This window comes from Poecilia mexicana, unplaced genomic scaffold, assembly GCF_051168715.1.
Source record: "Poecilia mexicana isolate PSO_F unplaced genomic scaffold, ASM5116871v1 scaffold_9, whole genome shotgun sequence".
Taxonomy (NCBI): Eukaryota; Metazoa; Chordata; class Actinopteri; order Cyprinodontiformes; family Poeciliidae; genus Poecilia; species Poecilia mexicana.
The window spans coordinates 20,432,221-20,456,789 of NW_028263378.1; the positions used below are offsets into that span (position 1 = coordinate 20,432,221).

The following is a 24,569-nucleotide window of genomic DNA, read 5'->3' on the forward strand; positions in this document are numbered from 1 at the left end:
ACAAACTAGTTTGGTGGGAGCAAAGAGTTACTGATAGGATTGAGCTGGTGCTGTAAACTAATTAGAGCTGTGCTAGCCAAAATATAAGGAGGTATGCCAAATAAATATGTGTGTCATATCCTCCCACCAATTCAGCTTTAATAGGAAATGGGTGTCAGTGCTGCTTGTTTTTATGAGGGGGAGAGCCAGCTGTATTCGAAGACTCAGATAACATAAAAATTTCTAGGGATTCCTAAAGAGGATGAAGAAACTTTCCCCAGCTGTAAGGGTCACTCGGTGCATTTTCTTTTTATATTTACCAGACAGCATGAGGTCATGAATCACTCAGTCCAATGACCTTATGGACAGAACTCTGAGCTCAAGCTCAAAGTTTATGAAATGTACATTTATTATTGGCATGATATGGTAACATTTTACTTGACTATAACAGTAATTCAAATTTGAACAAATAAGACAATAAAAGGACTTAAAGAAACTCTAATGCCAAGAAGTATATACTGAACAAAAACTACTGGGTCTTTTGACCCAAATACTGGATTTACGGTGAGACGAAATCTTGAGTAGTTTTCATCAAACATTGTGTTATAAACTTTGACCCAGTTTGACCCAACCTGATCAGACTTCAATTAGCTTCTTCCGAAGGCGAAAAAAAAAAAAAAAAAAGAAAGGCTGGGTTTAAAGATTGCCACCATATTGAAACACTTGCCTTTGTGCATATTTGGAAATTACACTCCATTCTTAATAAAAAGGTTTTGATACAACATTTAACACCATTTGCAGCTAAAACAGCTTCAAGTCTTCTAGAATGGCTTTCTGCAAGATGCAACACTATGGTTATGGTCAGTTTGACCTTTCTTCACAGATAACACTGGCAAAGTCAAATGCTGATACGGCACAAAAAAAACAACAACTGACTTACAATTTGCTCTAATTCATCCCAAAAGGTGTTTTTTTTTTAGGTTTAGGCCAGGCCTTTGTGCGCTAGTGCTCATCCATGTTAGAACTGTAGGGGCTAAACCCAAACTTTTCCCACATATTCACTCCTTAGACACAAAAGAAACATCTAAAATGTCTCGGTATGCAGAAGGATCAGCGTTCCTTTCTCTGGAGCTGAGGGACCAACAACACGCCAGCTGGATGTCATAATATCCTCTGTCTCGAACTTTATACTCGGTCTTTGGCAGTCAGGAAAGTGAAGTTTGCCTAGCAACTGTCAACCTGGGCTAATCAGAAAGACACATAATTTATCACTCTAGAGAGCACATCTCCACCACTTTACAGTTCATGGTCTCTTGTTTTACAAAACTACATCTAAAGCTTTGTATTGCAATGCACTTTTGGATGCAGCTGCTTGAGAATTTAAACTGTTCTTAAATTAACCCGCAGCTCGAAACTCTGTTGGCGACCTTTGCACCCTCAGTGATTTTATTTGCCCACCCACTTCGGGAATCGGCTGCTGTTACTCCCAATCTGTCACTTACTACTAACAGTTCACTGGAGCATTAAGTGATGAGGAAATTTTATGACTGAGTAGATGAATCATTCATTTCAAGACAAATAGAACATGTTCAGTCGTTTGGGAATTACGTTCCATTCTTTTTTAAGGTTTTATTGGCTCTAGTGGCCTTTATTTGAAAGTAGTTCGACAGGAAGCAGAGTAATCAGACACGGGGGAAGACGTGCGGTAAATGTCGCCAGGCCGGGAATCGAACCTGTGACCACCACCACGAGGACTAAGGCCTCCATGCATGGGTTGTGCTTTGCCCCTGGGCCCTCGCAGCCTTAATGTTAAGTATTGAAATCACTTTTATATAAGTGTTTTATGTTAAAATTCTGCAGAATAATGAGGAAAACCCATAGGACAACCTGGCAGTGTTAAACAAACCCCAGCATGGATTGGTCTATACTGGATCCAGTAGTACAGGGTTATTTTGATAACTGGACAATCCTGTCAAAACGGGTCATAACAAAGCTACCCAATAAATAATTTCAAACTAATTCTGCATATTAAATGCTGTTAGTGGAATTTTGAACGCAGCTTCTCTTTAATTGTCTGTGTAACCTAAAAAAAAAAAAGTATTTGCTTCTCTTTTTAAAGCTGTAGTTAGATTTATGTGAAGCCCGTTGTACTTTCACCCTTCTGGGACTTAGGGAGGGTTTGGAGTTAAGGATGAAGTTTCTCCTCTAATTTCAACGTTTCAAAGGTCTTGTTAACATCCTAAGTATTACAATGCTGCTGTAAAAGAAACGGCATGATCCACAATCAGTTTCACTCACTTCGTGTGCGTCTCCCCAAGACTTAACAACTGCTGGTCCTCCCAGATACAATTACCTTGAAAACACCTCTGTGACGTAGAACCTGAGCTTAAGGCTCGTTTGTACGCAGACAGGGTGAAACCGAGACAGCTGGGTTGGTGAGGAAACAAGAGGCAACCTATTTACTCTGATCGGGAGTAAAAGAGACGGGTGAATGAATGTAAAGGCTCCTTCAAATAGGAGGGTATGTTCTCCAGGGGAAACTGAATACCCTCCACTGTGTCCTAAAATCCCTCATGTGTGCCCTTACTGTCTCACACCCAGCCACAGGAAACACACTCCCTCACTCGATCCCAAGGATAACAGCCCCACCTAAGACCACCGGCTAGTTTAAGGATGTGATTCAAAGTTTCAGGCTTCATCAGCGATGAGCTCAACCCATCCTTTTCAGCACATGAAAAAGGAAGACCAACCCATAGGTAAACAGACACACCCATCAAAGGGACTTTTTTTACAAAGTGATTTAGTCCGTTATTTAAAACTATAGATAGACAGGAAGTGATTTCAGAAAATAAATAAATAAAAAAATCCACCAAAGAGTCAGGTTTCTGTGTGGCGCGATGAATGCAAACACTGAGACTCGTTTCCTAAATCATTCAGCTGATTGGACGAGAGGCCTCCTCATATGACGTCACTGACTCAGGTGTTTTCCTTTCACGCTGATCCTGAGTTTCCCCTCCGAGCAAATAGAAAACTGCAGTCAGCCCGCATGATTCAGAGAAGTGCTAAAAAGGGACACTTGAGTGTGCTCTTTAAAACCAGATTAATTTATTTTTTCTGATGTTGGTTCAAAACAATACCTTTTGATCAGTCAGACATTTGCTCTCTTGCACAATGACAATGGAAATCAGATTCCTTTGGGATCTTTGGAAGCTTTCTAATTGTTATTCTTTCAGGGTGGATTGATAATAAAACAACTTCAAGAAGTTTTTGTTTTTTAATTCAGAAAATTTCTGGACCTTCAAGGTCAGGTTGACTGTGAGAAACTGAAGAATGAAAATGAGCTGTACTGATAAGAGTGGTCAAATATCCTGAAACCCACAGTTGGCTCCAAATGACGGGTGTAAAATTCCCTGAAGTCGTTTTATGATCAAAAAACAAACAACTTCAACAAAAGAAGGAGCTAAAGTGCATTATTGAAAACCCAACATTCATTTTTACATTCATTCTGAGTGGTAGGTACTATGCATGCATTTCAATACATTTTCAAACTTACACATCTCCATGCACCACTCCATACGCAGCATGAATGGTCCACCCAAAGCCACCGAGCAAAACAATAACCAGGACGATGATGACCAGGGCAGGAAGTCCCCAGCCTAGGAGGAAGTAGAGCAGGTAGCGCCGCTCTGTGTGCTCATCATTCATCACCAGCACTTGCCAGAAGTTCACAGCCTGAGAAAACAGTTCAGGGAAACAGACAATTTACTGGAAAGAAATACCAAAGTACAAGCACAAATGATTGTGAATAAAAAAATCCTAAAGTAGCAAAAAAAAAAAGAAAAAAAGAAAAAAGAAATAAATACAACCTTAACAGATCAGAAAATGATGAATGATTTCTCAAGGATTTTCCTGGATTTTCTGCTTGTGAGTAGATAGAAAGTGATAGCTTGCATCACAGCCAAAATAGCTGTGTTTGCTTTATAATTTAGCTGGGTTTTACCGTCTCATCCGTCTGACACGCTAAGCCTTGCACCGTTACATAAGCAGACTTTCTGAACACCTGTCTTGCAAAGCAGACACAGTGCCTTCTACCTGCAGGAAGACTTCAGCAGCTTTTGGTCCAGATGGGCGAGAACAGAGAGCCGAGATTAGTTTGAGTTTGACTTCAGGCTTATATAATACACAAACAGCTATAAATGACTGGTGACGATCTGATTGCAAACACTCAGATATGAGATTTGCGCTCAGGGAAACGTGATGCAACAAACGACAGTGAGATCTAATTCTTAAAGTAACTGATAATGCTCTCTCCACCATATTGTATGATCACTAAAAAAACAGGCGTAAAACCTCTCAGAATAAACACAAGGCAGATAGAAAGGTTGTGTAACAATCTGACTGCAGTGTAATGACACAGGAGAGCGGAGTCATTCAGAGCCAAGAGCTTTATGTTCCTTGGCTGTGAGCAGCGCGGAGAGAGAGAGGATTACAGGTAACTTTGTGCTGAGTTGTTGCCACTGCAGTGGCTGCATCACTCACCGACTGTTGATGCAAAGGATTGTGTTGCCAGGCAAACTGGCTTGGGATGCAGATCAGAAGGCTGACTGACTGAGATCAGTTTAGGTTTACCTGTGGACGCTCAAGGCCAGACTGAACTGAGAATATGGAGTTATCTTGCAGTTTAAATCTAAATATCCAGTGGTGGAGAATGAAACACCAGATTATCATCAGAGCTGATCGGATTTCCACTAAGAGTACATCAAAGTTTTAGGGGAACTACGAAGTGTATTCTAATTGTTGTTGAAAGGTTTCCACTGAAATCCACTTAAATAATGAAGGTACCAAATTGGTTGAACATTAAATTCCTGCCACCACCATGTTCCACCACACATATCGTGAATGGAGACCAAAATGTTGATGTTGTCTCATCAGTAGCTGAGCTGTGGATCTGTGCAGCTCCTCCAGAGTTACCATGAGTTCTTACATCTGAGGTCATTTGAAGCATTGTAAAATGAAAAAAAAACAACAACATAATAACATTATGAATACTTTTGGAAGGTACTAAATAAACTGAATGAACCTCTTGCCCATTGTTATGATCAAATATGTTCACCTGCTGATAACGTATTCACAGGCATTGTGTACAAAGCTGTAAAACTAGTACCTCAGGTACTTGTTTGACTTTCAAACTGGCACGCTGAGAAATGAAAAACACTTACTACAGGCGAGCCTGCAGGGCTTCTCTCTGCAGCTGAAATACTTGTGTTGTTATGAAACACTATGAACATTTGCAGTAACCCGAGAGCCTCTCTTAACGCCTCTGCAGTCTCGAAACTGCATTTGTGGACACAGATTTAATTTCTGTCGTCGTGCCAAGAGGTGCGTTCTTCTGAACTGATGCTGGACATGCAGATCCCCACATACACACAGTCTGCTGTTATTGATCCGAGACTTTTTCGGGTGTAACACTTGTTGATGGTGCTCACTCTTTTCAGTCACTTATCTGAAAGCAACAACCTAATAGGTGGGGGGTGGGGGGGGGATGAGCGGTGTGCGCTAACCGGGACTGATAAAGAGGACAATTGGGTTTTAGCATTGCATGTTAATGAAAGCAAGTGTCTGCAGGGCTTCTCCTCTCAGCCAGTGCATTTGCTGACAGTACAGATATGAACGGAGACGCTTCTAGGCTGCTGAAAAAAAAAAAACCACTCAAAGTCTAAAGTAATTGTTGCCATGCAACACTTCTCCTCATACTTGAACCAAGCCCTGTCTGGGCTAAGCATTGGCTTATAACACAGATCTATATCAGCTCTGTTGCCATATTAATGAGAACCATGTGTGTCTAAAAACCTGTTGGTCAGTCACGGCTCATTTCATTTTGGTTTCATTTATGAAAGCTTCCAAAGTCACAGTCTGTGAACAAGCAGGCATGAAAAAACATTAAGCAGGTTCTGCACGTCGACATTGCAGTGAACCAGTGTTACACTGTTGCTTTAGTCTGTTCCCCTCAGATGGTTCTGGAGTTAATCACATAACACTCCACCAATAACACATGTGGCTTACATATGTGTAAATGACTCTATTCAGTTATTTACACATGTGTACTCTGTGACAAAATTCTCAGCATTTCATTTATTTTGTTCAGCTTTGAGGATGTTGTATTTATGTTTTACCTGTATGAGCATCCAGAAAAACTGACTCAGATGGAAATAGTGGCAGAATAGCGCCAGAGTAGCACAGCTGTCATCTGAAAATACTGGACCACGGAAAGCTGACACCAGAAAGCATATCTGCAGAAAAAAAAACAGATAAAAGACACATTAGCAAACACAAACCTTTCATTTCTTAATTAAAGGAAAAGCACACAGATTTTCTTTTCGTTGGCAGGATTTGTGTCTTTTGGGAACCAAGTTCTCATTTTGCATGACTGAAACTTCTCACACTGTCAGAAAAATATTTCATGGTTAAACTATGATGTTTGCTTTACACATTACTAAAGCTTTGACGTAATTAAGAAACAAACAAAAGAAGAATCTGCTGAACTAAAATCATTTTCTACTAACTTGTTATCACACAACACTAAAAATAAAATGTTCATGTCCTTCCACGTTGATTTTCATGCACGTCTTGGAAGTGAACTGCTTCCATGCTGCGTTAGAAAAACACAGAAAAACACATCGCTGTATGCAAGAGAGAAAAAAATACATTAGGATGACGGCGACAAAAAAAAAAAAAAGAAGAGTTATGGGTCAAGGTGAAACCTTGTTTACAATAGAGGCAAAATCTTTGAGGAAAACTCAGGAGGGCAGCAGGAAACGCTGCTGCTCAGCTGTCTGTCACAGAGCTTCCTTCACTCATGGAGTAAATGCAGTCAGGCAGTTGTTACATAACCGACCGCCTGTTGGCTCATTGCCTGCTCAGCCGAGCAGAATGAGCATGAATGGAAGACAGCAGCAACAGGGGACTTTGTTAACTTCTTACTAATCTTACTGAGTTTTCCCCAGTTCAGTATTTTACCTGGTTTTAGCCTAACGGTAATTACATAACCCCATTTGTGCCTGGTTATGCAAGAACAAACACCAAGTTTTCTGCATCATGTTTTCTACCCTTTCTTTCCAAATTGCTTCTGTTTTCACTCACATCTTTTCACATTTTGCAAGCTGATTCTGAGAACCCGAAATGATTACCCAACTTCACCTTTCGTAAAAAAAAAAAAAAAAAAGCCCTAGCATGCAGCTTCTAAGTGGAAATGTAAAGAACTGTCCCTATGTTTTTAATCCCTTAAAAACTCCTGAGTCAGCTTCCTGTGCATGTTCCAAGCGGTGCCTGGAGGATGTGAGTGGGAGGAATAGCACAGGACGGGAACTCGTGACTGAACAGCCTGGAGTTGTGCCTAGTGGAGAGGCTGGCCAGGTATGTTATGGGAACAAACGCTGTGCAATGACAGACTGTGTTTGCTGGCACAGACGGGCGATTTCACAGAAGAAAAATTGTGACACGCAACTATTCCAAAAGAAAACCAATAAAAAGATAGAAAGAAATCTCCAGGGAAACACTTTACATATAAATGACGTAACATTTTACCACATTTTGATCTGAGGTTTTAGCATTGGACTGCCTTCAATAAGACAAAGTGTGGATTTCAGAAGGCAAGAATCGTTCCTACAATTTAAAAACCTAGCATAAATACCACAGGAAGTTAAAGAGTGAACGGAGTAGCAAACTGCTGCTATGTGCTGCTGGTCAGCTGGCTGAAATAAGGGTCCAGCTTATAGGAGAAGGACTAATTTGGCTGTTTGAAATTGCTTCCCTTCCTGATGCAAAGGGAAGCAGCACGTTTAAGCGACAATGTTTCAGAATAACAGAACGCTAATAGCAGCCTGTCTGCTCAGCAGCCTGGCTACTGGATTTTCTTTTGCTATGAAGAGTAAAAGTACATAATATAAATATTTTATGTGCAAAATGCACTTAAAAATTTAAACTAATTTAACAGGTGTTTATTTGTTGCTTAGGTCAATTCATCTAAATTATTTAATTAAAAATAAAAATATTGACAAAGGTTTTATACTGCATAAAAATGCATTAATGTTATTTATGACAGCAGTATGATTTTCATTGAGTTCTAAAGTAAAACAAGTTTATATTTCTTGCCTTATATTTTTGTCTAAATAGAGAGAACAAAAGAAGAAACTTTTGGGTCACAATCAAAGCAATGAAAAAGTGTTTTTAAACCTGTGAGAAAGAGAAAACATATAAAACATGTACAATTACTGAACCTATTTTTTTAATGTATGCATTAAAGTAAAATCTAAGAGGGGGAGGGCCCGGGGTCACAGGCGCAGATGTAAAACTTCTCATGTGCCTGTCTGCTGCTTCTTTGCTTTGTTTCACCAGGAGTCGACCTGTCTATACCCTCAGGCTGCAGACTTTCTCAAAACACGCACTGGAAAATGGTCCTGTGTGTTTGCCTGCAAGCTCTCTGATAACAGGAAATGCTAAATATGGGTAGGTTACTACAACTTCTGGTAATGTATGACTGTGATGTAAGATTGAAATCTAAGGCAAGCAATACATTTTCCGGAAATATATGAAACTGAAAATGTGAAACTGAAAATGTGAAGCTGTGTCCTTTCCCAGCTTGTGAGGTGGATGAGAATGTATTTGTGGGTTTGCAGTAGCTCTAATTGCTCTATTTTTGGATTAAACAAAATTAGAGAGCTTAGAACTTAATGAGAGTTCAAAGCTCAAAATATAATTTCATATCTGAACTAGGACCTTTCTATGTCCACGCTTTTCAGATCCACTAAATAATTATGTATTTATATGTTCTATCACATAAAATCTAATCTGTGTTTGAAACGGGATGAAATGCTCAAACCACTGGACATATTACTCTGTTATACCGTACAAACAATATTAACATGATGTCCTAAAATTTACATCAAATATTTGCCAGGGTAACACTTTATTTGAAAGGGGGTGAATAAGACTGTCATGACACTTTCATAAACATGACATAACACCTGTCATGAACATGAATAAGCCTTCATGAATATTTGTGACTGTTGTCATAAAGCGTCATTCGGTAAATTATGACACTTTTAATACAAAGTTGACATTATTCAAAATGTCTTTGTTATGACATCTTGACATTAACCAAGAAATCATTACTGTTTAAACTTTACCTTTAATAACATAAAGTTACCTCATTTTTAAAGTGAAATCAGTAATACTTTTATAACAAATTTATATCAGTTTTGATGCAGAAGGTGGAAGAAAATAAACTCCCTGAAAACAAAACAATTTGCACTGAAATGTAAAGCCAGACGAAACAGTTCTGCAAACCTTGATCAGACACTAACAATTAAGAGGAACACAAACGCTAAACCTTTGCGAAAGAAAAAAAATAATGATTAGTGAAGCTATTTTCTGCTGCTTAGTTGCAGCTCTCCCCCTCTCCTGGTGAATTGTGGGGCTGATCGATAGGCCTACGCTCATGCAAAGCGTACTAGTGCAGCTAAAAATAGCATAAACCCGATGCATTACATCACTGAGGGAGTAGGGGTCTGAACCATCTGCCTGCATGTCCATCCGAGCCTTTCCAAAAGACTTCCTGCTTCCTTTTCCACTGCAAAGACTTCTTCTACCTTGCCTTCTTTATCCCACTTTTTTTTTCCTGGCCTTCCCATCTACTCCATCTTTACATCTCATCTCCCCTCCTCCTCTTTCCCCTCATTTCTCCTTCACCTCCCCCTTCTTTCTAACAGCTACCGGTTTGATCTAGCTGGCTCCAGCATCAGCCAGCACCCAGCACTGTGTCATTGTGAAGATTTGAGAAAGAAAAGCTAAATGTATGCTTTTCTTATTCCAGCATTCTTCGTCTAATCGTTGGGCATCAGTGAACCACAATCTCTCCCAGCAAAATTCTAATTTTGACCGTCCTTGGCAAGTATTACAAAGAGAGCCTGGCAAACGATTCAAAATCGTTTCACGTTTGTTTATATTACAAGCACAGAGAATTTACAGCTGCGAGTCTCTGGAAGTGCATCCAAACGAGATTCGTACGTCTTAAGACTGATTTATTTTTTTGTAGATTATTCTTTGCCAAACAGCCCAGAATTAGCGAATTGGAAGGAGAATATCTGCAATCAACAACTTTGAAGTCTTGCCACAGTTTTAAGTCCGAACGTTGACTGCAACACTTGAATACGCTGTGATCTAAACTATTCCTTTATGCCTCACTGACTCAAGCCTTTAGGAGTCTCATACAGGTTTTCTTCAATTGCCCTGTGTTTAACTCCACACGTCGTCTAATCAACTTTGACCAGTTTCTGTGTCCCTGCTGAAAAAAAAGAAGCATTCCCACAACACGATGCTTTCCCCACCCTATTTTACCATGGGGGCAGTGTACGGTGTGAGTCACAAATGCAGCCAGTGTCAGCTCAGTTGTTTGTTGTATTTAGGTGAGTCAGAGCAAATGGGGCAGAATGTGTTTATTTTCCCATGGATGTGCAGAAGCAGTTGCACGTCTGGATTAATAGTTTAATATCATAATGTGTGCATATGCTGTGCATATGATCGCAAATGTTATGCAGCAGTTGTGTAAGACGGAAGAGCTAAAGTTCACAGGTGTTTTGTGTTGAATCTTGCATTGAGCCACAGATGCTGAACAAGCTGTTGGCAGATAAATATCCACCCCCCTTGTGGTCTGTTTTACCTCCAAACAAGCACACCGCTGCACCTCCACTTGTTTGTGTGAGTACACACACAGCGGGAGCGGAACAACGTGTCTGTGGTCCAGCGTGCAACGCTGCGGGACAATATCTAGAACCTTCACCTTGGTTCTGGGAACAGCTGATATATTTCTTGAACAAATTGGAGGCCAGGAGTCAGAAAGTTTCTCTTTGATCTTGTGTGACTCAGCAAAAAGAGGATCAAAACATGAGAAAGTGTCAGCAAGTTCACCGTGTCTTTGGTGGAAAATACTTCTATTCTAGGATATTCACAAATCTTGACCAATCACAGTTCTGGGTTGTTTTTTTTTTTTTTTTTGCAATGCATTCTATTATAGATTGCATATTTCAAGGAGTGCATGCACACAAACAGTGCCCACTATGCTATTTTTGTTGTGACCCTACCATTTGTTGTACTGCACGCTTCTAGATGCCAGTGGCAGCACTCACTCCTCCATATGCGCGCTCCAAGCTGAGCCACCCACATGAAGCACATTTAGCTGCATTCCAGTAGGCCTCCTCTTCCTCCTGGTCCAACAGTCAACGAGCAGCCTCCCTGATTTTCCATCACACCGGGACCACTGCTGAGAAGCCTCTAGAATTTCTCTTCCTCAACCTCCGGAGGGAAGCAGACTGAGATCTCTTTGCAACACAAACCCACGCGGACAGAGTGGTGTGCATCTAGCACAGCTGTACAAACAATGTAAGCAGCTGTTCAAGGTCAACTCTTTGAACAAGCACACTCAGCGGGTCTGCTTTGGCCTTCCGCAGACCTCAATGGATAAGTGTCTACCTCAGCTGGGGCTGGTACTGTAAGCAGGGCTCCTTTATCAAGCTAAGTGATGCATAGACCTTTCTCCATTGATTCCCAATCAGGACAAGGGATTTGTCTTGAAAAACCATTCCTATCACTTCAGCCTTTTCACATTTGTCATACGAAACATTGGACTGACTTCTTACGACATTAGGTCACATAGGTTTGATGGAGGCATATCAGAAGAAGGGAAGTTGAAAAATAAATGCAGACATTTAAGGTTTTCATCTGATAAAGAACTGTATGCCATCTTTACTTCAATTCACAGTTATGACCTACTTTGTGTGTTGAACTGTGACATAAAACACAGATAAAACAATGACGTTTGTGGATGTAATGTGACAAACAGCAAGGGGTGTGAATACTTTTACAAGCTGCTATAAAGCACATCAATTGTATCCACTCTAAGATGCTTTTATTGTGATCGCGATACGTGAGCGAAATCAGAAGTTAGAAATCCTTTGGCTTGTAGATGATTTTTCCAAAAGTCTGTTAAAGAAGCAACAACAATCAACAGGCAATCTATACGGGACACATCTACCATCATCTGTCAGTAGGAGGCTTTGAAGCCAAACGGTTACTGAGGTGTGTGATTTAGATTTAATTAGTACTGGCGCTGAGCAGAAACGCCAGGAGCCCCGTAAACACCTGCCTTCTTCTTTTTCTTCAGAAGGCTTAGATTCAGTGAACAAGTCGATTGAAAGACTAAACTAACTTTCAACTGTTTGAGAATTTTGGTTTAATCCGCTTATATTAATTTATTACATGTTTTTTTCCTTACCAGCAGGGAAATTTGCTGATATGAGGTCAGTTTGCCAAAGTTTACTCTCCACAGGTGCATTTATTCTCACAACAAAACCTGCAGCAGTTGATTTGTGCAATTTTTTTTTTTTTATCCATGTAGTTATTTCCAAGTCTGTGCCAAAAAGGGTTTAGTCATAAAACGAAGCAGCTCTCAGGGTAATCATTGATCAGCCACTTCATTCACAGCTGCTGCGGTTGGGCTTCAGTCGTAGAGCTTTAGCGACCCCTATAGGCTACTTTTGAAAAGAGTTTGCAACTATGATTAAGATATGTGAGTAACAGTTTGAAAGGCTGATTTAAATGGCACATATCAATTTGCAAAAGCTGTTTGCCCAGTCATTAATCTATTTTGGCACTGCTTTTCGATAACGTTGAAAACAGCTGTGTGAACAGAGTGACTTGATTGTGACGGAGCGTATATGTACGATGTGTCAATGCTTGTTATGACCTGTCTGAATTCTGAGTTTTCCAGTGAATACACTGAACATCACTTTAAAGCTGCAGCACGTAGCTTTACTAAAAAAAAAAAATATTTTTACATATTTAAAAAAAACAACTATTACATAGTTTCCTGACAGTAGACTACGTCCTGACATTTTTCAGACAGATCATTTGTAAAAAAAAAAAAAAAAAAAAAAAAAAATATCCAGCTCCTCTGCCTCCTGCCGTCTGCAAAAATTACAGCGCTTCCAGTCAAAAACAACCAATCAGAGTCAGGAGGCAGGTCTTAGCGCTGCCAATGTTGCTCATGTACATGTTGCTCAAACATTGCTCTCTGCTGTGCTACAGCTTCTTCCTCACAGCAGAGCTCATGCTAGTTAGCATGAACACTGATGATGGCAGATAAACAGTTTTCCAGTAACGGTAAGTTGCTTCTCCGTCCGAAGCACAGCTGCAGCGCATACACAAGCCCGATTGACAGAGATAAGACCGTCCTCCTGGCTCTGATTGGTTATTTCTGATTGGTAGAACTTCATGGAGGAAGCAAAGGGGCTTAATTTTTTCACAGATTATCTGTCTCATTATACTGCCGTGACTTAGTGACAATTCTAATAAATATGTAAAAAACATATATTTATAAATATATTTTTTACATACTGCAGCTTTAAACTCCAAATATCAAATCAAGCTCATGAACAGAAACTCTAAACAAAGAGTTTAAGGCCAGTCTAAACAAAATGGAGTCATTACAGATACAGTTATCTTAGATTACACTGAAAGATGTTTCCTTCCTGTATTTAAGCCTTCCTGATTCACTGAGGAAGTTGGCGGCTCTCGATTGTCTATTTTAGGTCACAGAGTCGGCCCTCCTAAATCCACAAGCACAATTTCACTTCCTCTTTTTTTTTTTTTTAGAAATGCGTTAGACTTCCCATCTCACTTCAATAGCTTTAAGCTTTCTGTTCAGTTGCATTTAAAGAACTGTCACTCTTAACAATGAAGCAAAACAAACAAACAAACAAACAAACAAAAAAAACGATACCGTATTACTACAAGTGACACAAGAACTGCAAAACATTCTGCTTGGCTTCATTTGTAAAGCTGCTGCAAAACATCATGTCCGAGGCGGCAACACGGGCGACCTCGACAAGTTCATGGTAAACAATTGTGAAAACCTGCAAAGTTCAGCCAACTCGGCACATGAAGCTCAGCCAAGACAAACTGGAACACCAAAAATAGAGCAGGACTTTGAGAGAGGCTCCCTGAATTCATTGACAGTATCGCAGCAGTCCTGGTTCATCAGGTCACTGACGAACAAAATGACTCCACAGTCAGAAGAAAATTTCAACATTAATGACCGTCATTAATTAATACATTAAGCATATATTAGAAGATCCATTGGTATTTCTAATAATCTTTGTGCTTAGTGAACGAGACAAAGGAAGTGTTTTATCTATGTTGCTAAGACTGTTTTTCTGCAGTACTCGTCAGCAACTTCATTCTTTTACGTTTAATTTATTTTATGTAATTTTTGGAGCCTCAGCGCTTTGGTCAACCTGGGATGGTTTCAGTGTGGATGGTTTTCAGTCCCACAACATGCAGCCACCACCAGCGTTTAACGGGGGGGATGGTGTGATCCCGTAATGAGGGGTGTGCTGAGTCTGTAATGCACATGGTCTTTTGCATGTGTGCCAAAGGATACGATTTCAGCCTCAAACATCGGACTACATTCACATGTTTACTGTAGTGACTCTTATGGCTTTGCTCATATACTGTTTTTTTCATTTTTACTTTTCCGTACATATAAGATTTGTGGCATATCAGACTGTTATGCCACAAAGTCTTCCATCCATCTCCACTGGCTTCTCGACTGCTTCTCTGATGAACTTTCTCCTTTCAGAGAGTCGTGTCTCATTAGGTTTCCATGCTCTTTTCCTTTTCGAGTGATGGACTGAAAAGTGCTCTGTGAGATGTCGGAAGATTGGAATATTGTTTTATAACCTATTTTCACCGCTTTAAATGTTTCTACAACTTTATCCCTGACCTGACATGTTTTGCTGCTTGGTCTTCGTGATCCTGTTGCTAAGACTCATCAGCAACGGGATGTTTGCTGACTGATGTTTTCAGATTTCTCACTATTGTAATTTTGTGTGCAAAGCACCGTTGTAAAATAACTAAAGGGGCGTGAAAACTCTTTCAAAGCGATATAGATTACGAATAAAAGGACAAGTAATGAACTGATGACGTTTCTTTTGAAAAGCTGTGAGACTCGGATCTTTCAATCAGAACTTTAAAACTGTCTCTATTGCAACTATTCGCTGATGATATGTAAGAGTTCATATGGTTTAGCTTAATATTTTAACAGCAGTCAGATAACAACTGCTGAACTCTCCTACTTCATGTGGAATTAGAGGAAAGTGTATTTATTTTAAGGGTCACCAGCTGTTAGGACAACACACATTTGGAAACCTCTAAATATGTAACTTCCAGAGTCCAGAGGGGTCAGAGTGAGTTTCAACCCTCCTGATGGTTTAAAGATCAATAATACAACTTTTTATTGGTCACTGAAGGCCTACATGCAGCTGATTCTTAGAAGTTGAATAGATAAGTCACACAGATTATGCACAAACAATAAAAAAATAAAAATAAAAATACTGTTTTGCATTAGTTCAGACCAGCAGCACCTTGAGACATAAGCGGAAACGAGAATAGCACATGGTATAAATACACATATGTCAAAAGACAACAAAATGCAAAAAGCAAACAAAAGAACTGATCGAATTACACAGAAAATAAAGCCATGAAAGGCCAAATGAATATGATTTGTGGTGCCCTTTAAAACCCCTTAAACTTTTTCTTCTACTTTTTTCCCCCCAAACAAACATCTGAAATGATTACTATGCATTTGTATTCAACCCGCTTGAGTCAACACTGTGCAGAACAGAATTCTGTGGCTTGTACAGCTGCAAGTCTTTTGGGGATTCTCACATTTAGAGGCTGAAAGTTTTGACCGTTCTTCTTTGTGAATTATTTTACGAACTGACCACATAAATTTCGAATAAAGTACATCGAAGCCTGATGCTGTAATGTGACAAAATGTGGAAAATGGATTGGGCATGACTTCTTTCTCGAGGCGCAACACTTTGCAAAGTTCAGACTCCCATTTCAACAAAAGGGAGAACAAGAAAGGTCAACAGCGAGGAACATGTTGGAAGAAGGACAGTGCTGCAGACTGTGAGCAGATCAAGTCAGGACAACACTAAGCACCTGGCGTGCAGCTGTAGCTAGTGAGAGCGTAATGTGAGTCTCCCAGGAGGCCATCTTCACCTCTCCACTGTCTTGTCTGCACACACACGCAGTAATAAAGGGTCCTGAGTGCTGATACTTTATACCCTTCCATCATCTGCCAGCCAATAGCTCAGCCTGACAGACACAAGAGGCCTTAGTATTGCATTAAAGTCCTATCAAGGACATTTTGTTTTCTTTGGCAGGGAGTGCAGAAGGGAACCATTGATAAATATCATGATAGTAAGGAGATTTTAGGAGAGGGCATAAAAAGCTGTACCTGTTCTTCCTCTTTCTACTATTCTTGATGCTTTATTTTTGCACAAGCATAGATTTGATCAAAAATAACGGGGGCTCTCTGACGTCAGCTGGAGATCTGCTAAAACCCAGGCACTCTAACTCGCTCTGTTTATGGATTTAAATGGATTTGGTCATGATGGGAACATATAAACATCCCTGGAAAGCGCACTTAATGCTGGCGTTTATCTCATTTCCTGAACAAAAATGGTAAAGTCTTGGACCGCTCAGTCATTAACTTTCCCGCTTGATAGCTGAGCTCATCGTTCTGGGTTGAAATAGAAAATAAAAACTTTTGTCAGTCAAACGGCTTTTATATTTTTGCTCAGGAAGGGATAGCGACGGTGGCTGGTGTTGCATAAGAGTGAAAGAACTTGATGTTGGGTTTGGCCATGCGTGGAGTCTGCAGAACAAACTTCTCAATGCTGGAGTCGGTTCAAAAACTGACAGGAAATCCTTAACAACAGGAAATAGGAGTCACTGAAACACCTCCCAGAAGCAGGAATAAAACACTGAAACTGCTGGGGAAAACGTTCACACACTACATGACGTGTGTGACACTGTACTCACAATGGATGGAGTTTAAATTTTGCAAGAGAGAGATAGAGAGTAGATTTCCTTTCCCACAATAGCATTTTGTGGCTATACACCCACATTTCCATTAAATACTTCATTGACAGCTACAGACAGAACGGCAATACATGCACAATAAATAAAAAAAAAAAAACTTTTTGAGCAATAAAACCTGCAAACCTATTCTGCTGTATTAGTAACACAAATAAATAGAACCAGAATGGACCAATTCATTGGCATTCAAGGTAAACATTTGTAAAGAGTCTAAAAACAAATTCATTGTTCAGTCAGTGAGAGCCTAATCTCACGCTAAAAATGTAGAAAACCCCAAAGTGTACTTTGAACACAATTATGTGATTGTGAAATAGATATTCCATGTTAACAAATGCATTTCATTTATTTGGAATAGCCATAAAAGGGCTTAAATGTGTTTTCATTGGCTGCAGGTGGACATTCATAATTAAGAGAGAGGCTTGAAAACATCAGCTTGTGAATAACCAATCTAATGTTAATTCAATAATTAACATCACTGAAATCTTTGAAATTCACAGACATTTTAGATCAAGAACAGCTGATGAACTCAACAGGCTTCTCTTTGGGGTTTTCAGCAAAGTAATCAAAAAGTAAATATTACATTTCCAGTACATCACAAGTCTTAAAACGCTGAATGTTTTTATCCAAATCATGACTTTAGCAGAAACCTTTTATTGCGAATTATATTTCCAGCAGTTTGCGTTCGATCACGCTTTTCTGATTTAACATGTTTCGTGCTAAAACCCTGATTGTTGTTGCACCAACACATTTGAAATGTGGGATTAAGAAGGGCATAAGGATTTACAGAAAACGAGAACATTTACACACTAAACACAATTTACTCCGGAACCGATGTAACATAACTGATTCACAGATCGATTTATCTTCTGCTCTTGCTTGTATCCCTACTTCTTATTATCTCCTAATAATAACCAACCATGTTGCTCGAGGCCTGAGATGCTTCCTAACTCATCACTGGATAAGGTTGAGAAAGGCCATGCAAAATAAAAAGAGGGCAATTTTATTTAAAAACTATTCAAAATAATGCAGAGGAACCCTCTGAGGGTTTTATTTTCATCAAATTTCAAATGATTTAAACTCTTAAGCTCTCAGAGAGAAAAGGGACATCATTCCCATTCCCTCTCTGTGGCTGTAGCTGGTGGAGACAGACATTAATCCTAATGGCAGCTCTAATTTTTTCCACACACAGAGGACAGAGGCAGTGACTAACTCCAGTCACCACATGAGGAGAGGCCTCTTTGTCACAGGCAGGGCTGGAACAGAAGCTGACAGTCCAAACCAGGAGTGAAGCATTAACGAGGCCGAAGACCGGAAGTGCAAGAGACAGTGCTGTCATTGACTTCTTCTCTGCTATTTGCAGGTCCGATGGCTTCTTCAAGTTCACACTGGAAAATCAAGGCACAGTTCATAAACAAGAACTACAAAAACTCGACTATAATCCGGCAGTGATAAGTTATTTAGACTAGTTGTGGTGGCGGAGTGAGAGCAGCAGCACAAACACGGTCTCCAGGTGTCCTCCAAAACCTTTCTGTTTTGGTTTTGTTAACAGAGTGAACCCAATGAGGAGCAACATGTGTCTGGAAGTTTCTGCAGTGGAGGAATGCAGTCAGACCTATTGTTATTTCCAGAGACAAAAAAAAAAAAAAAAAAAAAGCTGAACACTATTCAGACTCTTTGCAAATTTACCATACAACTTCAGTGATCATTTCTCTAAACTGCACAGGATTCAACATGTAAGCTCAAATAAATATAATACACGCCTACTAATATTTGAATAAATGGCCCTTAGCAAGCTGCACTTTGATCATGAATTTCTGTAGCCATCGACAAGTGTCTGTTCTTGCAGGTGCAGCTCAGAGTGTCGCTACTGACAGAAATGGGAGTTTATTAAAACTGCTTCGTCTCCTGGCACAGACTCTGCTTTTAAGCATTAAGCCTTGCCCAAGCATGAAAGGACCAGAGCATTACAAAGGTCCTCGTTGAAGCCTAATAGTTTTATTTATCACTTTTCAAGTGTAGACCAGTGAAGTTGCTACACTTGGAGATAGTTCATTATTCCGTTCTCCTTGGTTAGGGCACCAGTGTCACTGGCAGCAAAACGGATGCTCAGAATGGTGCTTAGACGGCGGAAACCCTCTGGCACACGGTGACTGAAACCTTACTTTCTTTCTGGTGGACAGTAACAGAAGTCCTTCAGTGGTTTGCAGTTTATGGTTGTTCTTGAACATCCTGACCAATTTCCTTTTCGGGTGATTGTTTGGTTCATATGGTTTAGACCTGGACTAATTTGGGTTTTCCAGTAAAACAATCATCCTAAACACACATTAAGAGTAGTTTTGAGATTGATAGAGCAGGCTAACAATAAAATCCAACCTCATGGGAAAGCCTTTGTACTTAAAAGGCATGCTATGAAATCAGCCACCTTAAATGAACTCGAACAATTCGGTCAAGCACAGTAATCAAGTATAAAAGAAAAAAAAATATCCAGCAAGAAATGTGAGGACGGTTGGTAGCAACTAAAACGTTTATGGTAGAGGTGCCACTGGTGAAGGTACTCTTAAGAAATAGAGGTAGGTACGACCATAAATTCAAATTTTTAACACATGCTCTACTGTAAGTAATCACTGGGTCATTGTTCTAATCTGAAAAATATTAAACTTTTTTACACTATAATATTCATGCAAATGAGCGTAGGGGTAAAGGAGGTCATTTTACAAAGATTTAAGGAAATCAAAGCATTTTTACCTTTTTTTTTTACCAGTTCAAGTTCACTCATTTTTTTTTACAAGTAAAACAATTATCTAATCCAAAAATATAAAATCTGGAAGTGTAGGAGGAGCAGTGACTAGCCTACAAGGATGACAGAATAACCTGACACCAGTGACAGCTGCTTGGCCAGGACTGAAAGGAAACCAGGGGACAGTGAGAACAAAACTGCATATACAAATTACCTACTGGGGAGGGGTTGATTTAAATATAACAAGTATTTTCGTATCACCCATTTCATTTCCAAGACGAAGCGATTGTGTGAAGGAACATGTGGGCTGATCTCTTATTGAGCACACCAGCACACTTGCAGCCATCATCGCTTCCAAATGATTGCTGCTAGACGGCCTCCTGTCTTGAGGGGTCCACCTCATTAGGTGATAACACATTTAGCTGGAGCTCCAGCTTGTGAATCTGGACATCGAACCTCCCTTTCATTAACGGATCTTGGCTCGGGAGCCGGAGAACTCCATCGGGACCGCTAAAGCATCGGCACAATCGAGGGGAAAGAAAGCCTCAAAGTACAGTCGAGTATTAAACTGAGAGAACGGGCTGGAATTTTCCATCCAAAACCCTTTCAGGTTCTGCCTGGGCCATAAACGGGTCAAGACTGTGGAGGCTAGCCCCTGAAGTCTACTTCAGAGTTGATTGTGTTTGTCAACCAATGAGGACAGAGGGGATCAGTGGAAAATTACCAGTCCCGCACTCACTCACGCACAGACGCACACAGTCACATACACACACACACACACACACACACACACACACACACACACACACACACACACACACGATCAGAACCAGATGAAGGACTGACCTGTAGCTACATATCTATCTCACTCAATGGTTGCGTTTCTAATGGCCGCAGGTGCGGGGTGGACATGGCTGCGTTGTCAGGACGCAGCAGCCCGCAAACTGTGCAATTGATGATATGTGATGATGTGTGTATTCACATCCATGCACATTTCCAAGAAAAATACCTGTGAGATATCTTGCAGGCCAAAGAGATGGCTTGGCAGCATGCATGTGTTTCTCTGTGCATGTGTTTGCTCTCAATTGCTGTCTGCGTTTTGATTTAATTTAGCGATTTGAAATAAGATCAAGATCAACACATTGATCATGATTTATTCACATCCAGCAGCCTTTTTGCTTGTAATACCCTGCAGAAGTATTCATACCCCTGGACATTTTTCAGGTTTTGCTATGTTACAACCTCTATCAATTATAGAGTATTTATTCTTTTTTTTTTTTTTTTTTTAAATAAAAATTTGGTAGACTATTTAGACACTCCATTAGAACTGGGATATTCCTCTACCAGATTAGGATTAGGTTGCACTAACATGTTTGATTTAATCTTTGGTATATTTAATTCGCACCCAACTTTTATGTCTTTTCCAGCCTCCAACCAGTCTTTATCCGCACCACTGTTGAAAACAAAGCATCTCCACGGCATAGAGACGCCGACACATATGAGCGTCATGAGTCCCGATGGGGATGTGTGTTTATAGAGTAATGCACCTATTTCATTTATCCTGCTTGTATCGACTTTTAAGGATAACATAAAAATCAGGTGTGAATTTGTGTTAAGTTAAATCAAAAAGCCAAAACGTTACCTGAGTTCCAAGGCAGGCCACCAACATGTGAGTGAGCAGTTTGGCAGCAAACATGGGAGAATGGGAGCACAGTACATGGGATACGATGGCCAATGCAAACCCTAAAAAAAATGAAAAATGCATTGATAATTTATTACAACTTATTAAGATATCCATAGGGACCAATATGACAAATTAAACTCCAAACTAAAACCTGAATATAAGCCTTTAGTTGGAGCATATTTGATGTATCTTTCACAAATGAAATATTTGAAAGAGAAATAAAAATAAAAAAACAGTTTTTCATACCTGAGATACAAATAAATCCTGACGCAAAGAAGGCCTCGTTGTAGGATGCAAGTGCAACAAACTCTGCATGCGCTGCATAGACAGACAAGTGGGAGCATGCACACTCCACATAACTGCCACTTTCCTTCACAACCCTGCAGTAGTGTCCATCAGATGACCAGCTAGCAGAGAAGAGAGTTTAAGAGAGGAGACAAAGCAGGTTGAGATTACATATTTCTTTATACTTTTCCCCTTTAATGTTTGAGGATTTTTAGATCTCACCCACCTGAAAATAGAATTTAAAATATGTGTGAGTTGCACAAGGGGGATTAAGATTTCTCAAGCAAAGAAAAAAATCTGGAATAGGGTCTTTACAGCGATGAAAATCTAAGAAAATAGAGAACATATACGTTTTTTCCGATTTGTGTGGGATTTACGGAAACAGCTAACTAATCATAATGGTTATTTCTTCTCAGCCTTTTGAACTCTCGGCCTCACATGTATTTTCTCTTCCCTTGTGTTTATTCATCCCAAACAGCTTCACTGGCCAAACCATACCTGCCAATTTTTAACTTGTAACAGCGTGTTCCAGCCAAGTGTTCCCATTCCACGCCCTAGAAATGTCCTCCAGAAACTGACTCTGGGTGGGAGGACACAGAGTGCAGCAGCTGGAATGTCCAAATATGAGAACAAAAAAAGACATGCTCTGGCCTTTAAGGAGCCTTAATAAGAGACCGAACTTGGACTTTTCACCGGAAAGGAAACTGTTCCTTGTCACAAAATAAAAGTTAATAGCTGAGAAATAAAGAAAGAAGGAAATTAGAGAGGTTGAGGCAGCGAGAGCCGGAGTCAGTGACCTCTAACTCAGCCATTGCTGGCTATTTAAAGGGAAAATATCATAAAACATTGCTTTTTCTGTGCTTGGGAAAACAGTACAGAATTTATCTGCGCAACTAAAGTCATAATTAAGTAAACTTTGGCGCTTCGATGGTGGGGAATATATGTCATTGAAGCGTTGTTTATATGTGTGAGGGGGGGGGGGGGGGACGTAGAGCATGTCGCACAATGAAATAATCAACCTCTTCTATTTTGATCCTAACCCAGATGAATTCATGCAGTTTACCTCATTTGGTCTTTGCTAATTTCTTTATTTGAAAAATGAAGGCAGTGATCAATTGCAAATACACACCACATTTTTTTCTGATTTTCACTTGCAAGAATAAAACCATACGATAGAGTTTGTAGTGAACACACTTAGGATGATTATAAGTGATATGAATACATTTCTAAGGAGCTTTATATCCCAAATAAGAAATTCACCTGTCATTTACTGTTTTCAACTTTTTATTATAATTTGGTGTGTCAAAGACAAATCCAAACCAGCTGCCCAGTGCCAAACTGTAAATGAGGACCTTAAACAGCCTTAGGCTAAAACCTTCAGGCAAGTAAGTGCTGACATATATTTTAAAGATGGATTCCTTGACTTAAAGTAATGACATAATATGAACGGTTTTAATGGAAAGTTAAGCCTGTACAAGCAAATTACAGGTAAGTGGATTGAATTAATATACACCCTTCCAGTCACATTAACCACTCAAATACTTTACACTACAGACTCGCACAATTATACACTGGTTTTTTAGGGTTAAATGTCTTGCCAGATCACATCATATGTGACAAAAAGAAGCTGGAATGGAACCAATAACCTTCTTATTGCACAACAACTACTATCCCACTGATACGAAAAGGTCCCAAAACATGTTAATAGAGACTTGTTTTTCATTGCACCCTGAAATAGTTAACCCTAATTTTGTGACAAACATATGTCTATCAGTACATGACTCTGATCACAAGTGTTTTCACCTTGCAGTGGTTTGGTTCCAAAGAAGGCACACAGATGCTCCTGGTTTAACTTGCTGACCAGGAGCGTTGACCCGATATATCACCTCATTGCCGTCTTCTAGGGGTCGTGACCCTCTCTCCTGGAGACTAACTGAAAATACCTGCAAACAGAAGCAGAAGCGGCAGGGAGATCAGCGTCAGAGTCTAAAACGATTAAGATATTTTATATTTTTGTGACAATGCTGCCACCTCGTGTTTGAAAATAAATCTTAAGTAAAATAATTATCCGCACGAATTAGTTCAAATTGCGCAAGAAGTTTCCTACCTTCCCACTAACAGCTGTGACTGTATCATTGGTAAGAAACCAGTGTTCAGTCCTGAACTCGGTCAGCTGAATCCTGCTGAGGTTCCTGCAGTCTGCTGACGAGGCTGCTGGCACAGGCAGCAGCGCATCTGGAAGCTGGAAGAAGTCAGCATTACGGCCCCTGTATTTGTGTCCATTAATTTGGGTTGGGTACCACTGGAAGGCAGATATGGTCATAAATGGGCATGTTTCCATGACAGTGCCCATTCTGTAGAAAATGAAAAAAAAAAAGGAAACATTTGTAATATTAAGGATTGTGATTGTGCATTTCATTAAAATGCTGAGTTTTAATGCAAAACACTTACATCTCACACTGGAGATGAGAGATAAGGGAGAAAGCGAATCGCTCTGCCACTTCAACAAGGTGACTGAGACCTCGGGTGTCAATACGGCTAGGATTGGCCAGAACGCATAGTAGGTCAAAGGTCAAATTTTGGCTGCTTGAATGTAGGGGAGTCTGCTCTGCCTCCGCAAGTACCTGCATCAAGAAACAGAACAGCTTTGAATGCAACCTGATAAAAACAAATGAAATACTTCACAAAAAATGATGTATGTTGAATTACAACGATGTATCTTTTCAGCGTCATTCAGTCACTTAGAATCATGTTGAGTGACATTTGAAATCTTTTTAAAATGAACACCTGTAATTCAAATGTGCACCTTTTTGCATAAAGTAGTAAGATGATTTTTTTTTTTTTTCTTATGGAAAGGAGCAGCAGCTCTACTCCAAGCTCTCT

General features: G+C 39.9%; 1 protein-coding gene across 1 annotated transcript in view; it reads right to left on the bottom strand.

Annotated features, from left to right (window-relative positions):
- The window catches only part of adgrv1 (adhesion G protein-coupled receptor V1), a 93,352-nt gene that overhangs the window by 20,161 nt on the left and 48,622 nt on the right, over positions 1-24,569 (bottom strand). Inside the window, exons 83-89 of the mRNA XM_088008962.1 lie at positions 24,138-24,310; positions 23,794-24,040; positions 23,490-23,629; positions 21,648-21,808; positions 21,360-21,460; positions 6,153-6,269; positions 3,533-3,711 (exon numbers count right to left, since the gene is read on the bottom strand). Coding sequence (XP_087865088.1) covers positions 3,533-3,711; positions 6,153-6,269; positions 21,360-21,460; positions 21,648-21,808; positions 23,490-23,629; positions 23,794-24,040; positions 24,138-24,310 — 1,118 coding nt within the window. The remainder of the gene's footprint in view (positions 1-3,532; positions 3,712-6,152; positions 6,270-21,359; positions 21,461-21,647; positions 21,809-23,489; positions 23,630-23,793; positions 24,041-24,137; positions 24,311-24,569) is intronic.